This window comes from Odocoileus virginianus, chromosome 27, assembly GCF_023699985.2.
Source record: "Odocoileus virginianus isolate 20LAN1187 ecotype Illinois chromosome 27, Ovbor_1.2, whole genome shotgun sequence".
Lineage (NCBI taxonomy): Eukaryota > Metazoa > Chordata > Mammalia > Artiodactyla > Cervidae > Odocoileus > Odocoileus virginianus.
Window position 1 is genome coordinate 36,061,647 of NC_069700.1, and position 16,579 is coordinate 36,078,225.

Genomic DNA, 16,579 nt, shown 5'->3' on the forward strand with positions numbered 1-16,579 from the left:
TGAATGTATTTGAAAGTATGCTCAGGTGCTTACCCGGTTAGGGGGAAGAAGGGGGAGGTAGAGACAACAGTTGTTTTTTTTTATGCTTTTTTATTTTATTAAAAAATATTTTTTCCCAATTATTTTTATTAGTTCGAGGCTAATTACTTTACAATATTGTAGTGGTTTTTGCCATACATTGACGTGAATCTGCCATGGATTTACATGTGTTTCCCATCCTGAACTTCCCTCCCACCTCCCTCCCTAGACAACACTTAAAAAAAAAAGATGGAATGTATGTACCCCAATGTTCATTGCCACACTATTTACAATAGAGAGGGCATGGAAGCAACTTAAATGTCCATCAATGGATAAATGGATAAAGAAGATGTGATATGCATGTGTGTGTGTGTATACACAATGGAATAATAGCCATAAAAAATGAAATTATGCTATTTACAGCAACATGGATGGGCCTAGAGATTGTCATACTGAGTGAAGTAAGTCAGACAAATATGTGATATTGCTTGTATGTGGAATCTTAAAAAAATGGTAGAAAAGAACTTATTTATAAGGCAGAAGTAGAGTCACAGATGTAGAAAACAATCTTACAGATACCAAGGGAGAAACAGGGAGGATAAATCGGGAAACTGAGATTGATAAATACACACCATTACATATAAAATATACGACTAATAAGGACCTACTCTATAGCACAGGGAACTCTGTTCAACACTCTGTAATAACCTGTTTGGGAAAAGAATCTGAAAAGAGTGAATATACGTACATGTATGACTGCTTCACTTTGTTTTACAGCAGAAATAAACACAACATTGTAAATCAACTATACTTCAATTAAATATTTAAAACTAGAGATGATGAAGACTAAAAAAGGAAAGACTAGAAATATTGAAATAAATACAATATTAGAAACAAGTCCAAATACAGCAATAATCACAATAAGTACAGCTGAAATGGGGCAAAGACAGTGCATGTGTTCACCCAACCATTATATTTTCCTGAACACACAGCTGAACTACATTTTCCCAGCCCCCTTGCACTCTGGCAGGGTGATTTTTTAATTAGTGCCAGTGGAAGGTGAGTAGACTTCTGGTCCAGAGACACAAGAGCAGATGCACCTTCCTGAGGCCCTCTCCTGTCTGCAAAGCTGGAAGCAAAGGGCTTTTCAACAGTGAGATGTCAGAGGAAGCCAGCCTGGGTTCATGAGGCACTTTTTAAGAAACGCCATAGATACAGAGGGCTTCCTTTGGGGCTCAGACAGTAATCTGCCTGCAATGCGGGAGACCCAGGTTCGATTCCTGGGTCTGGAAGATCCCCTGGAGAAGGGAATAGCAATCCACTGCAGTACTCTTGCCTGGAGAATTCCATGGACAGAGGAGCCTGGCGGGCTACGGTCCTCAGGGTCAGAAAGAGTTGGACACGACTGACTGGCTACACTCTCACTTTCATAGATACAGAATGTCTCACCTGCCTTGAACAGCAAGCACATGGGTTAAAAATAAACTCATATTTTGTCAAACTACGGATGTTTCTGTGTTTTTCTGTTGCAAAAGTAAGTTTGCTCACTTTGACTAATAATATATGAATTGAATCACCAATTAGAAGGCAGAGACTGTCAGACTGGAAAACCCAAAACCTATATGATATTTAGGACAGCTGCATCCGAAAGGGTAAAAACTGAAGGAGAGAAACAGATGTATCAAACAAATGCTGATAAAAAGAGAGCTGTGTAGTGTATCAGTATCAGACAGGACAGACTTTAAGACAGAAAGGTTGCCAGTACATATTGGGAAACAGTTCGATTCACGAGAACACTACACTTCCCAAAAGTAAGCATTTAATAGTCTAAACATAAACAGGGCAGAAATGATTCCCCAAATAGAAACAAATAGAAAAATCTACAGCCACAGTTAGAGATTTAAATACATCACTCTTAGGTATTAACAGATCAGCCCCCAAATGAGGAAAGATATGACAGATTACAATAACAAAATCAACACTCTTGGTCCAATAACATTTACAAATTCTGCACCCAACAAGTAGAGCGCGTGTGAAGTGCTGACAAAAAGTGACTACACTGCAAGCCATAAAGCAAGTTTCAGTAAATTTCTAAGATGCATCAGAGTGACAAGATTCTTAGATTATAAAGTCATTAAATTAGAAAATAACAATAAAAGTCTTATGCTTGTCAATCTTCACATATTCAGAAATAAAAAGCATTCAACACACAATTGCTATAAAATAAAGAAGCAGCATTCTTTATCACAAGCATTCCTGGATATGACAGTCTATCATCTCACTGTTTCAAGGTTCTAACTCCTAAGGAGAAAGGCAGGGCAGGACCACTGTTCACACAAAAATATCTATTGGGCATCACTATGTGCCAGGCATTATTCTAGATCCTGGGGAATGGAAACAAAAAGAACTAAGGTTAGGGTTCCCCATAGCCTGTGTCACCAAAATGCATTAGTCCTCTTGATTTGGTGAATTTGAAGTCAGAAGTCTATCTACTCCACTAGGTGTAGAAAAGAACATCAGAGCGGGCATTTGTCTGTGCCAGAAAGCAGTCCATAGACCTGTTGCCCAAGAATCACATAGGGAGCACGCGAAACACACAGGTCCCCTGGCCTACTTGTGGAAAGGCTACTTTAAGTCAGGTCAGGATGGAACCTGGGAATTTGTATTTTTAACACACTCCACGGCTGATTCTCCGGTGTGGTCAGGTTTGGAAACAGACGATTTCTCAGATCCCTTACAAGTTGAAAATTATTTATTTCATCATTTTTGACACATTGCCTTCAGATATTTGGTTAGATTTCTATTTACCAGGATAGAGAATTAACTTTATATATGGTTTACATTAGACTAAATTCTGCCAATGCCTCCCGTTGTGTGTGTGTGTATGATCAGTCGTGTCTGACTCTTTGCAACCCCATAGATTGTAGCCTGCCAGGCTCCTCTGTCCATGGAATTTTCAAGACAAGGATACTGGAGTGTGTTGCCGTTTCCTTCTCCAGGGGATCTTCACCACCCAGGGATCGAACCCGAGTCTCTTGCATCTTCTTCACTGGCAGGCAGATTCTTTGCCAATGTGCCACCTGGGCACCACATGCCTCCCTTTGGCTGAGCCCAGTTAAAAGACAAAAATAAGGGTGATTTGGTCCATACAGGTCAACCTTCAGTCTGAGACGGGGGCACAGGGGACCTGGACGAACTCATAGAGGCCACCCAGCACTCTCTGCCCTCCTCAGAACAGCCTGCTGGAGTTCTTTTTTGCTTTAAATATCTCTAACAATGATACATTTTCCCTCACATAATGAAATAAAGTAATAATTTTAAACATGATTTAAAGACTATAAATATTTTTTTCTACTGAGTATCCAACATTTCCCTTTTAAAATTTCTCAGTAATTCTTTTTTTTCTTGGCTGTGCTGGGTGGCTTGTGGGATCTTCGTTCCCCTGCCAGGGATCGGACCCACGTCCCCTACAGGGGGAGTTCAGACTCTTAACCACTGGGCCGCCAAGGAACCCCCATATTTATTCTATTTTTCAACTCCAAATTGGTCCACAAAAACTTACAAGATAGGTAGGAGCCCCTACCCCACGGATCAAAGAGGATTTGCGCTCAGATGGCCTTCTCTCTGCCTTCAGAGGGTACCCCCTTGGAGGATGTAGGAGCCGTGGGTCTGAGCCCCTCCCACCCCTCCTGACTTTCCTGTGGACAAGCCTCCTCGGGGCACGTGGGCCCAGTTACACTCTTCCATCTTCTCGCCCAGGCGCTTTCCTCCGCATCTTCCCCTAGCAACAGCTACCCCAACTGAGGGAATTTCCCTGATTGGCTGAACACAGCAGGGGGCTCCCCACCCCACCCCAGAATCTGTTTTCTTCCTCTTTACCTCCACCTTCTTCCCTTACCCCCGACACCAAGCCTGCGGGACTCATCTGGTTAAAGCACCAGAGGGCAATGGTCCTCAGGGGGAGGCTGGTCCTGGGACTGCACACCTTGATGACCCTCCTGAGCCCTGGGGAAGTTGGGGCCATCAAGGGTGAGTGCTGAGAGCGCTGGGTGAGGAGAGGCGATGACGGGCGCGGGGTTACCCTTGAGACGGTACAGAGCGTGAGCGGTTCCTCTCCGCTGGCTTATGGCGACTTCCTTGCCAACAGACTCCCCATCCCTCTCACCTCTGTCCGGTCTGTCCTGGACCTAAAACACAGGCTCAGCCTGGCCACACCAGCCATGCTCTGGTGCCTCCGGTTCCTCTCTCCGTCCTCTCGTTTTTTAGATTTTTTTTTTTTAATGTGGACCGTTTTTAAAGTCTTCATTGAATTTGTCACAACATTGCTTCTGTTTTATGTTTTTGTTTTTTGGCTGTGAGACATGTAGGCTCTTAGCTCCCCACCCTGGCCAGGGATCGAACTTGTAACCCTGCACTGAAAGGTGAAGTCTTAACCACTGGACCACCAAGGAAGTCCCCTGCCCCCTCTCTGAGACCCAAACTGCCATCTTGCTGCCCAGCGTCCTGATGGATTTAAAACACCTTTTATTTATTTATTTTATTTGGTTGTGCTGGGTCTTCACTGCTGTGCATAGGCTTTCTCTAGCTGCAGCAAGCCAGGCTGCCCTCTAGCTGCGGGGCCCCGGCTGCCCTTGTTGTGGAGCGCAGGCTCGAGGGTGCCCGGGCTCGGCAGCTGCAGTGTGCAGGCTTAACTGCTCCATGACATGGAATTTCCCCAGACCGGGGATCGAACCCGTGTCCCCTGCATTGGCCGGTGGATTCTTATCCACTGTGCAACCAAGGAACACCATCTTTTTTTTTTTTTTAATTTATATTTTAAAAATTTTGTGACCAAGATGCACAGCATGTGCGATCTTAGTTCCCTGACCAAGGATCAAACCTGCCTCCCCTGCATTGGAAGCATGGAGCCTTTTTATTTTTGGAAGCATGGAGTCTTAACCACTGGACTGCCAAGGAAGTCCCAGCATCCTGATTTCTGTAGAACTTCCTGGTTTGAAATGTGCCCATTCACCTCCAGTTCTAGTACCATATTTTTTTACCAGGTCAACAGAGAGATGTTCATGTCTTTATCCTGTTCTGTTCATGAGCTCCTTGTCTGCAGGGTCCACAGCTGGTTTGTCTGTATTCCCTTGGGGCCTGGTATCGTGCTGATCACACGCTAGGTTCTCATGACTGCTGTGCAATTTATTTCATAGGATTATCAAGCCATCTTATCTGCAGTCACCTAAACCCTAATTTCTAGAAAGCTGAGCCTCATTCATGTTAAGAGACACATTTGATCATAATGCTCTGAGCAGAAGAGATGGGACAGAACTTTGAACTTCGAATTCCTTTTCCACTGCTGTCTGCAATACCTTGGGCTGCCTTTTCCTATCCTTCTGGCCTCGGGGTCACAAATCTTGATTCTTACTCCCATCTCCTGTTTTCCCTCACACCCACTTACACTGCATCTCTGTGCCCACAGTTCCTTGGATGCTCTTTTTTTTTTTTAAATTAAAGGATAGTTCAGTGCAGTGCAGTTGCTCAGTTGAAGGATAATTGCTTTACAGAATTTTGTGGCTTTCTGTCATACATCAACAAGAACCAGCCATAGGTACACCCATGTCTCCTCCCTTCTGAAGCCCCCTCCCACCTCTCTCCCCATCCCACCCTTCTAGATTGTCACAGAGCCCCTGCTGGAGTTCCTTGAGCCATAGAGCAAATCCCCACTGGCCATGTGTTTTACATATGCCATTTTAGGTTTCCATGTTATCCTCTCCGTATACCTCACCCTCTCCCTCCTCCTCCCCATGTCCATGGGCCTGCTCTCTCTGTTTCTCCACTACTGCCCTGAAAATAAAGCTATCAGTACCATCTTCTTAGAGTCCATATACATGCGTCAATATACAATATTTATATTTCTCTTTCTGACTTACTTCACTCTGTATAAGAGGCTCTAGGTTGGTCCACCTCTTTAGAACTGACTCACATATGTTCCTTTTTATGGCTGAGTAATATTCCATTGTGTATATGTGTATATGTACCACAACTTCTTTACCCATTCATCTGTCAATGGGCATCTAGGTCGAGTCCATGTTCTAGCTATTGTAAACAGTGCTGCAATGAACGTTAGGATACATGTGTCTTTTTCAATTTTGGTTTCCTCAGGGTATATGCCTAGGAGTGGGATTGATGGGTCATATGGTGGTTTTATTCCTAGTTTTTAAAGGAATCTCCGTGTCGTCTTCCATAGTGGCTGTATCAATTTACATTCCCACCAACAATGCAAGAGTGTTCCCTTTTCTCCACACCCTCTCCAGCATTTATTGTTTGTAGACTTTTTGATGATGGCCATTCTGACTGGTGTGAGGTGATATCTCATTGTGGTTTTGATTTGCATTCTCTAATAATGAGGAATGTTGAGCATCTTTTCATGTGTTTGTTGGCCATCTGTATGTCTTCTTTGGATAAATGTCTATTTAGGTCTTCTTTCTCCGCTTTTTGATTGGGTTGTTTGTTTTTCTGGTATTGAGTTTATGAGCTGCTTGTATATTTTGGAAATTAATTATTTGTCAGTTGTTTCACTTGCTATTATTTTCTCCCATTCTGAGGGCTGTCTTTTCACCTTGTTTGTAGTTTCCTTTGCTGTGCAAAAGCTTTTATGTTTAATCAGGTCCCACTTGTTTATTTTTATTTCCATTACTCTAGGAGGTGGGTCATGGATGATCTTGCTTTGATTTATATCATTGAGTGTTCTGCCTATATTTTCCTCTAAGAGTTTTATAGCTTCTGGTCTTACATTTATGCTTTTAATCCATTTTGAGTTTATCTTTGTGTATGGTGTTAGGAAGTGTTGTAATTTCATTCTTTTGCACGTAGCTGTCCAGTTTTCCCAGCACCACTTATTGAAAAGGCTATCTTTGCCCCATTGTATATTCTTCCCTCCTTTTTAAAAAATAAGGTACCCATAGGTACGTGGGTTTTCTCTTTGTGCTTTCTATGTTGTCCCACTGGTCTATATTTCTGTTTTTGTGCCAGTACCATACTGTCTTGATGACTGTAGCTTTGTAGTATAGTCTGAAGTCAGTAAGATTGATTCTTCCAACTTCATTCTTCTTTCTTGAGAGTACTTTGGCTATTTGGGGTCTTTTATGTCTCTATACAAATTTTGAGATTTTTTTTTGTTCTAGTTCTGTGAAAAATGCCATTGGTAATTTGATAGGCATTGGATTGAATCTGTAGATTGCAGTTGGTAGGATAGTCATTTTTACAATATTGAATCTTCCTACCCAGGAACATGAAGTATCTCTCCATCTGTTTATGCCATCTTTGATTTCTTTCATCAGTGTTTTATAATTTTCCATATACAGTTCTTTTGTCTCCTTAGGTAGGTTTATTCCTAGATATTTTGTTCTTTTTGTTGGAATGGTGAATGGGATTGATTCCTTAATTTCTCTTTCTGATTTTTTCATTGTTAGTATATAGAAATGCAACTGATTTCTGTGTATTGACCTTGTATCCCATGACTTTGCTGAATTCACTGATTAGCTCTAATAGTTTCTTTTGGGTTTCCCATGTATAGTATTATGTCATCTGCAAACAGTGAGAGTTTTACTTCTTTTCTGGTCTGGATTCCTTTCATTTCTTTTTCTTCTCCAATTGCTGTAGCTAGAACTTCCAAAACTATGTTGAATACTAGTGGTGAGAGAGGACACACTCACATTGTTCCTGATCTTAGGGGGAATGCTTTTAGTTTTTCACCATTGAGAATAATGTTTGCTGTGGACTTTTCATATATGGCCTTTGCTATGTTGAGGTACAGTCCTTCTATGCCCATTTTTTGAAGAGTTTTTATCACAAATGTGTGCTGAATTTTGTCAAACGCTTTTTCTGCATCTATTGAGATGATCATATGGTTTTTATCTTTCAATTTGTTAATATGGTGTATCACACTGATTGATTTGCATATATTGAAGAATCCTTGCATTCCATGGGTGCTCTTAACCTAAGTTAGTTTCTCCTCATCCCACCCTTACTCTTCTCATCTCACAAGACCCCACTGGGACCGGCAATCAGAGTCAAGATTTAACTCTGGGGTCACAAGCCTGAGTTTAAGTGGCCTCTCTTCTTCCAGCCCAGTGTGCCGGGCTGATCCCTTGCCTCTGTGCTGGCCAGTCCCTCCATCCGCTCCTCTGCTCCCCAGGGACCAGCTCAGTGTCAGAACAGGACTCTTGATGGGGCACAGCTCAGAGACTCAACCCATCACACCTGATGGATAAGAGCTTGTACCTTTTCTTTTCTCCCCTGACCCTGAACTCACCCAACACAGCTGACCACATGGGCTCCTACGGACCAGCCTTCTACCAGTCCTATGATGGTGCAGGTCAGTTCACCTATGATTTCGATGGAGAACAGCTGTTCTCTGTGGACCTGAAGAAGCGGGAGGCTGTGTGGCGTCTACCTGAATTTGGCAACTTCGCCTACTTTGACCCGCAGAACGGGCTGTTCAGTATCTCGATGATCAAAGCGCATCTGGAGGACTTGGTGGAGCGCTCCAACCGCACCAGAGCCCCCAACGGTACTGGGCCTTTCCCCTGCCTGCCCCCCAGGCTCCCAGCAAGCAGAGGAGGTCCAGAGAAGCCTCTACCCCACCCCTCAGTCTTCTGTTGGCTCCCCGGCCCCACTCTCAATATCTGAGACTGTTGTTCTCAACCCTTTTCTTTCCCAGGAGGTTCTAGATCTCCTGAGATTCCTTTAACAGCCTCTTCCTCTAGGAACGACCCCTCCCACCTGGCAGATACGGCTCACCTCACCCTGGGCCCCCCCACCCTGCCCCTTCAGTCTCCTGTCCCTCTGTCCCCGCTTCTGCCTCAGTGTCACCAGCCCAGAGCATCCACTGCTCTCAGAAGGCAAATACCAGGAAGCACCCCTCCATCCATCCCTGACGAGGCCCCAGCTGGAGGCCTGTTCCTGTGGGATTCAAGGCCTGCTTCCTCCTAGTGCCCCCCAGAGTGGCCGTCCTGCCCAAGTCTCGCGTGCAGCTGGGCCAGCCCAACGTCCTCATCTGCATCGTGGACAACATCTTCCCCCCGGTCATCAACGTCAGCTGGCTGCGCAACGGCCAGCCCGTCACCCAGGGCGTGACCCAGACCGGCTTCTACGCTCAGCCTGACCACTCGTTCCGCAAGTTTCACTACTTGACCTTTGTGCCCTTGGCGGACGACTTCTATGCCTGCAAGGTGGAGCACTGGGGCCTGGACCAGCCGCTCTTTCAGCACTGGGGTACGCAGCCCCCTCCTGGCCACCCGCCTCAGACCTGTGCATCCTTCACCCTGAGTCCCTCTGCGGGACCCCCTGACCCTCCCTTTCTCTCCTAGAGCCCCAGGTGCCCACCCCGCTGCCTGATACCACAGGGACTCTAGTCTGTGCCCTCGGCCTGGCCCTCGGCCTGGCGGGCTTCCTCGTGGGCATCACCCTCATCATCACAGGCACGTGCCTGTCCAGCACCCCCAGGTGCACCAGGGGTCTGGGGGGAGGAAGGTGGGGACTCTGCACAGGATGGGGGTGGAGGATGAGAGATTCGGGGAGGGGGGCAGGGACGAGCAGAGGGGAGGCGAGGGGGTCAGGTTTGAGGGAAGCGGGCAGAGGAAGGACCCAGAATTGTGAGCTTGAACCTTGACCATGTGGTTTTTGCTACTTTAGGTGATGGCCCTTCTGAGAGAAACAAGTGTGAGACACCATTCAGCTTTCTGGCAAGTTTCTGACGGCCCTTGCCTGCTCAGTGCCAGACTCCACCAAGTTCATCATGCTGACTTTGAATGGGATCAACCCCTGTCCTATAAGTCTCCTCCTTTTTGGCCCCCATACTCATGGCAGGGACTTGTGGGGAACCAACGAGCTTCCTTTCCCAGCCCCAACACACACACACACACATACACTTTATTGGTCTACCCAAAGCCCTGGCCAGCAGCAGTAAACTTTTAAACAATGTTTGCAGTGTCCATCTTCCCAGGCCTTAGCCAATTCTCTAAGGGGGTAAGGGACGCTAGGGGGCCTCCAGGTGGCTCAGTGAGTGAAGAATCTGCCTGCAGTACAGGAGACCTGGGTTTGATCCCTGGATCGGGGAGACCTCCCGGAGAAGGGCATGGCAACCCACTCCAGTATTCTTGCCTGGAGAATCCCCGTGGAAGGGGCCTGGTGGGCTACAGTCCATAGGGTCACAAAGAGTCGGATATGACTGAAGGGATTGAGCAAAGGACTCTAGGGTCTGGAAGAGGGGATTTCTGGTGATGGCCATTGAGCATGACCTGCTACTGAGGACTGACATTCATTCACGGGCCAATCTAGCTATGTCCTGTTCCATCTGACTCATCAGTGTGGGGCCCCTTGTGGGTCACTTGTGAATGGACCATTTCACATGGATGTCATGAAATTTATATCCTGAATTCAGATTTGCCCCCAAAGGGATGCAGAGTATTCTGTTCTTTGTAACTCCCCCAACCGATGACAGTTCTGAAGGACGCCAGGCGAGGGGACATTCACAGAAATTTCACTCTTACCCAGATTTACCATCATGAAGAGGCCACTGGTATCCAGCTGTGGCCTAGACGCCATCTCCTTTTCTGGCATTCGATAGCGTTCCATGCATGACAAATAGCGGCCAAGGCTTGGGTAGGATGGCCACATCCTCCGTCTGAGGTCCATCACATCAGGTAGGCGGGTAGAGAGTAGTGATCTACTACCTTTCAAGGTAGCTGTGAGAAGGGAGGTCTAGGAGAGATCCATCTGAATCCTCTCTAAATCTGTGGCCTAGGGCTTCCCAGGTGGCACTAGTGGTAAAAAACGTGGCTGCATAATATAGGAGACATAAGAGACGCAGGTCCAATCCCTGGTTCCGGAAGATTCCCTGGAGGAGGGCATGGCAATCCACTCCAGTGTTCTTGCCTGGAGAATTTCATGGACAGAGGAGCTTGGCAGGCTACGGTCCACAGGATCGCAGAGTCAGACACGACTGAAGCGACAGTATGCACGCAGAAGGTTTTCGTTTACTATGAACAAAATTTAAAATACACTCAAAGCAATAGCTAACTCTACAAAGTAGTTTATGAAGTGAAGTGAAAGTCGCTCAGTCGTGTCTGTCTCTTTGCCATCCCATGGACTATACAATTCATGGAATTCTCCAGGCAAGAATACTGGAGTGGGTAGCCTATCCCTTCTCCAGCGGATCTTCCCAACCCAGGAATCAAACCGGGGTCTCCTTCATTGCAGGCAGATTCTTTACCAACTGAGCTGTTATATCAGGTACCAAATGAGTGGTACAGATTGGTGGTTTTTCAAACTGAATACATAGAAGAATCACTTGGGAGCCTTTTGATGAGTACAGGCTACTCCCAGATCTACTGAATGAGTGTCTCTGGGGTGGAGAGAGTGGTGACAGGGACTCTGTAATTTTGAACAGGCTCCAGATGGTGCTGACGAAGCTGTTCTGGCCCCAGACTGGGGTCTGGAAACGGAGACTGGCTGGTGCCATCGGAGGTCGTCAGAAAGGGGATCCCTGAGGTCTGAGTGATTCAGGAAGACTTTCTGGAAAACCTGGGCCTTTTACGGCATAGAAGTCGAGCAAGGGACTTCCCTGGTGGTCTCGTGGTTAAGACTGTACCCTTCCAACGCAGGGGATGTGGGTTTGATTCCTGGTTGGGGAACTAAGCTGTCACGTGCCAGGTGGCACAGCCCTCTTCCAAAAAAGAAGCTGAGCGTAATACAGGTATGTAGGGGCAAGAGAGGATTTGGGATTGTGAGCGTTTTGTCCTGGAAAAGAAAGAAACCAAGAGATTAAGGGGACTCCGTGGACTTCCCGGGACAGCGTGAGGTGGGGAATCAAAGTCCAGAAGAGGACTTGGGTGGGAGTGAGGGAGGGTTGTCCCAGGCGTGATTTTTGTTTGCCCGTCAGTCACGGAAACTCTATTAGAATAACTACAGACACAAGAAGGGGTATTTACTATAAAGACGCCGGAGTGGTGCCCAGAACCCAAGGGTGGGTTTGAGTCAGGCCCGCAGGGGGCAGAACTCAGAACTGAAGAGGCCGCAGAGCCCAGCGCCCGGCCCTCTCTGGCCACGAGCCCTGCTCTCTAGGTTCCTGGGCGCATCAGCCGTGTTCTCTCGGTGAGGACTGACTGTCCTTTTCAGCCGACCTGTCGATCCTGTGGGTCCTGTGTGTGTATGTCCCCTCGACTCTAGCCACCCACGGAGACTGTGTCTCTCAGTCACAATTTAGTTTTTGAAAAAACAAACGATTCCCCAAACTTAGGGAAAGTGTCCATGCTGGCCCAAGGCGATCAGATCCCATGGTACAAACATGATGGCTGGTGCCCACCCCTGGGGTGAGGAGTCGGGTTGTTCTCAGTGAAAGAAGAGGGTCTCGGAAGACACCGTGAGAGATGTCTGTCTCCATCGCGCCCTGATCTCTGTTGATCTTTTACTTAAAACTTGATGCATCCTTGGAAAAGTGTTTCTCTGCTCTCTGTCCTAATGTTTAATAAAGTTGTTAAAATTTCCTCTTTTGAACAGACAGGTGGCCGCCAAGGGGGCATGTGTTTGGGGGAGGATGGAATGGGAGACTGGGGTCAGCAGATGTGAGCTTTTATATATGGACATGGCACAAGGAGTGATACTCAATTTTTGTTGTTGTTCAGTTGCTCAGTTGTGTCTGACTCTGCAACCCCATGGACTGCAGCACGCCAGGCCTCCCTGTCCATCACCAACTCCTGGAGCTTACTCAAACTCATGTCCATCGAGTCAGTGACGCCATCCAACCATCTCATCCTCTGTCGTCCCCTTCTCCTCCCACCTTCAATCTTTCCTAGCATCCGGGTCAGCTCTTCACATCAGGTGGCCAAAGTATTGGAGTTTTAGCTTCAGCATCAGTCCCTCCAATGAACACCCAGGACTGATTTCCTTTAGGATGGACTGGTTTGATCTCCTTGCTATCCTAGGGATTCTCGAGAGTCCCTATCCTGAGACAAACTATAGTGGAAAAGAATATGTAAAAATGTGTGTGTGTGTGTGTGTGTGTGTGTGTGTATAACTGAAGCACCTTTCTGTATAGCAGTAGTTAAAGAAACAGTACTTGAATTTTTTTTGGTTTCATTTTTTGACCAGAAGTGTGCTTTTCTTCACTATGCCTATATTACCCAGAAGTCACTAGAAGCAATTTGGAAGGAATATGTAGCAATTCCCAATCTTTTAGATTTATGTATTTGCCCTTACACTCACTTTTTTTTTTCTAGTTTCAAATTCTTTCTCTTCTGGTCTCTTAAGAAAAATTGTTATGCATTTTTGATCTGACTTCCATCTCTTTTAGAGTAGATAGGCAAATTCTTTTCTGTATTTTCAAACTCTCCCCCTTTGCAGGGTTCCCCTCCACACGTAATAAAAATACCATCGCTTTCATATATTGAGAACAGGAAGCCTCCTTTCTGTCCTGTAACCCCCACCCCACATTGCAAGCTCCTCTCAGTCACTCTCTCTGCAGAATTCTGCACCAGCTGCCTCCACATCTCCTCTTCTGATGAATTTTCTTTCTTAAAATTCTAATTTTTAACAAAGTAAATTTATCCCCATAGTTTAGAGAGTCCAATAGTTCTACCAGATTTGCTTGAAAAAGTTCTAGTCACTGTCTGCCTTCTGATCCTGTTCTTGCCCCCAGAGCTGATTAGTGAAAGTTGCTCAGTTGTGTCCCACTCTTTGTGACCCCATGGGCTATACAGTCCAAGGAATTCTCCAGGCCAGAGCACTGGAGTGGATAGCTGTTCCCTTCTCCAGGCTATCTTCCCAACCCAGGGATCAAACCCAGGTCTCCCACATGGCTGGTGGATTCTTTACCAGCTGAGCCACAAGGGAAGCCCAAGAATACTGGAGCGGGTAGCCTCTCCCATCTCCAGCGGATCTTCCTGACCCAGGAATCAAACTGGGGTCTCCTGCATTGCAGGCAGATTCTTTACCAACTGATATATGAGGGAAGCCCAGAGTTGAAAGCTTTCAACTTAAAAAAAAAAAATTCTTTACTTCTTTTTTTATTTGGCTGCATCAGATCTCAGTTGTGGTGTGCTGGCTCAGTAACTGTGGCCCTTGTGGAATGTGAAATATTAGTTCTCCAACCAGGGATCCAACCTACATACCCCACACTGAGGGAGATTCTCAACCACTGGACCACAAGTCCTTTTCAACTGTTTTTTGGGTTTTTTTTAGTATTTTTTTTCCATTTATTGTATTAGTTGGAGGCTAATTACTTTACAATATTGTAGTGGTTTTTGCCATACATTGACATGAATCAGCCATAGGTTTACATGTGTTCCCCATCCTGAATCCCCCTCCCACCTCCCTCCCCACCCCATCCCTCTGGGTCATTCCAGTGCACCAGCCCTGAGCACTTGTCTCATACATCCATTCTGGGCTGGCGATCAGTTTCACCCTTGATAATATATATGTTTCAATGCTGTTCTCTCAGATCATCCCACCCTTGCCTTCTCCCATAGAGTCCAAAGGTCTGTTCTATACATCTGTGTCTCTTTTTCTGTCTTGCATATAGGGTTATCGTTACCATCTTCCTAAATTCCATATATATGTGCTAGTATACTGTACTGGTGTTTATCCTTCTGGCTTACTTCACTCTGTAAAATGGGCTCCAGTTTCATCCATCTCATTAGAACTGATTCAAATGAATTCTTTTTAACGGCTGAGTAATATTCCATGGTGTATATGTACCACAGCTTTCTTATCCATTCATTTGCTGATGGGCATCTATGTTGCTTCCATGTCCTGGCTATTATAAACAGTGCTGCGATGAACATTGGGGTGCACGTGTTTCTTTCAGATCTGGTTTCCTCGGTGTGTATGCCCAGGAGTGGGATTGCTGAGTCATATGGCAGTTCTATTTCCAGTTTTTAAAGGAATCTCCACACTGTTCTCCATAGCGGCTGTACTAGTTTGCATTCCCACCAACAGTGTAAGAGGATTCCCTTTTCTCCACACCCTCTCCAGCATTTATTGCTTGTAGACTTTTGGATAGCAGCCCTTCTGATGGGTGTGAGATGGTACCTCATTGTGGTTTTGATTTGCATTTCTCTGATAATGAGTGATGTTGAGCATCTTTTCATGTGTTTGTTAGCCATCTGTAGGTCTTCTTTGGAGAAATGTCTGTTTAGATCTTTGGCCCATTTTTTGATTGGCTCATTTATTTTTCTGGAATTGAGCTCCAGGAGTTGCTTGTATATTTTTGAGATTAATCCTTTGTCTGTTGCTTCGTTTGCTATTATCTTTTCAACTGTTTTTAACTAATTCTGTTGGTACTGACCTTCTGTCTCTAAATAGCACGTTTGTTTAGCTCCATCTTGATTTTTCAGCTTTAGGTCTTTTCTCTTTACTTATCGCTATGGAAGAGGAAGACTTAATTTTTTTTTCATCTTCACACCACACACGTGCACCCCTTGCTTTAATGTAGTTACATTGTAACTTTCACCAGGTTGGTGTTCAGGGTTTATGTTATTATGAATTTGTGAAGGTTGTTCACAGCCAAGCTCCCTTTCTTAGGCAGCTTTTTGTCTCCCTGGGATAGACGATCGCCTGACTCTCCTTTCCCTGGTTTCCTTGGTACCTAGCATTAGTGAATCACAAGTTTCCTCAAAACACAACCAGCTGCTTCAGGTATTCTGTCCATTTTACTCTCAGGTAAAACTTCCAGAACCGCCCCTGATCCACGCTTTTGCTGACAAGGGGCCGGGTTCAATCCTTGTCCCCAGAACTAAGATCCTGCAAGCCACAAGGCGTGGCTAAGAAAAACAAAGATCCACCCCCTCCCCCCCAAAAACACCTCCCAGAATCTTCTGTTGGCCCAGTCTGAACTAGTGTCTTCAGTGAGACAGCTGTCATCCTGGGAACACCCTTTGCCATCCTTGTCAGGATTTACCGTCCTTGGCTTTTGGACCTTGACTTTCCTGGTGGCTCAGACTGTGAAGAATCTGCCTGCCATGCAGGAGACCCAGGTTTGAAGGCCCCTGGAGGAGGAAATGGCTACCACTCCAGTATTCTTGCCTGGAGAATTCCATGCAGAGAGGAGCCTGGCAGCCTACAGTCTATGCGGGCGCAGAGTCTGACACGACTGAGCGACTATCACTTGCACTTTCTGTTTCTTATATCCAGCTAGAAGAATGACCAGCTTTAGGAATTACTGCAGAGATGTCACTTCTGCCAACCATTCATGTGGATCCCCTTGTTCAGACTTTCTTTCTCACTTAGACTCTCAGTTCCTTCCTGGCCAAGGCTCTCCAACCTCACCTCCTTGCAATCGTCCTTTTTTCATGACGTTACAGCCACACTCTCTTGCCTTAGAATCCTCCTGCCTGTGACCTTAACATCAATGCTTCCAACTTGCCATCCATTCACAAGTCCCGTGGTAAAAGTTCAGAGGCTTCCCTGGTGAGCTTTGCTGAATAAACCACCCATTTCCACCCTTCTCAACCACGTGACCTGTTTATCTCTGTGGACAGACATTTCTCCCGGAATGGAGCCTCTCTCAGGCTTCCTT

At 45.9% G+C, this 16,579-nt stretch overlaps 1 protein-coding gene across 2 annotated transcripts; it reads left to right on the forward strand.

Annotated features, from left to right (window-relative positions):
• Positions 1-3,905: 3,905 nt before the first annotated feature.
• Positions 3,906-12,551, forward strand: LOC110146965 (HLA class II histocompatibility antigen, DO alpha chain). Of its 2 annotated transcripts, none has more exons than XM_070456651.1 (5): positions 3,906-4,047; positions 8,327-8,575; positions 8,998-9,279; positions 9,375-9,510; positions 9,700-12,551. In XM_070456651.1, exons 1-5 carry the CDS (start codon positions 3,966-3,968, stop codon positions 9,701-9,703), a joined length of 753 nt encoding a protein of 250 aa, XP_070312752.1. In that variant the 5' UTR covers positions 3,906-3,965; the 3' UTR covers positions 9,704-12,551. The 2 variants fall into 2 exon arrangements, with proteins under 2 accessions (XP_070312752.1, XP_070312751.1); XM_070456650.1 differs by having other exon boundaries at positions 9,375-9,485.
• Positions 12,552-16,579: the final 4,028 nt, after the last annotated feature.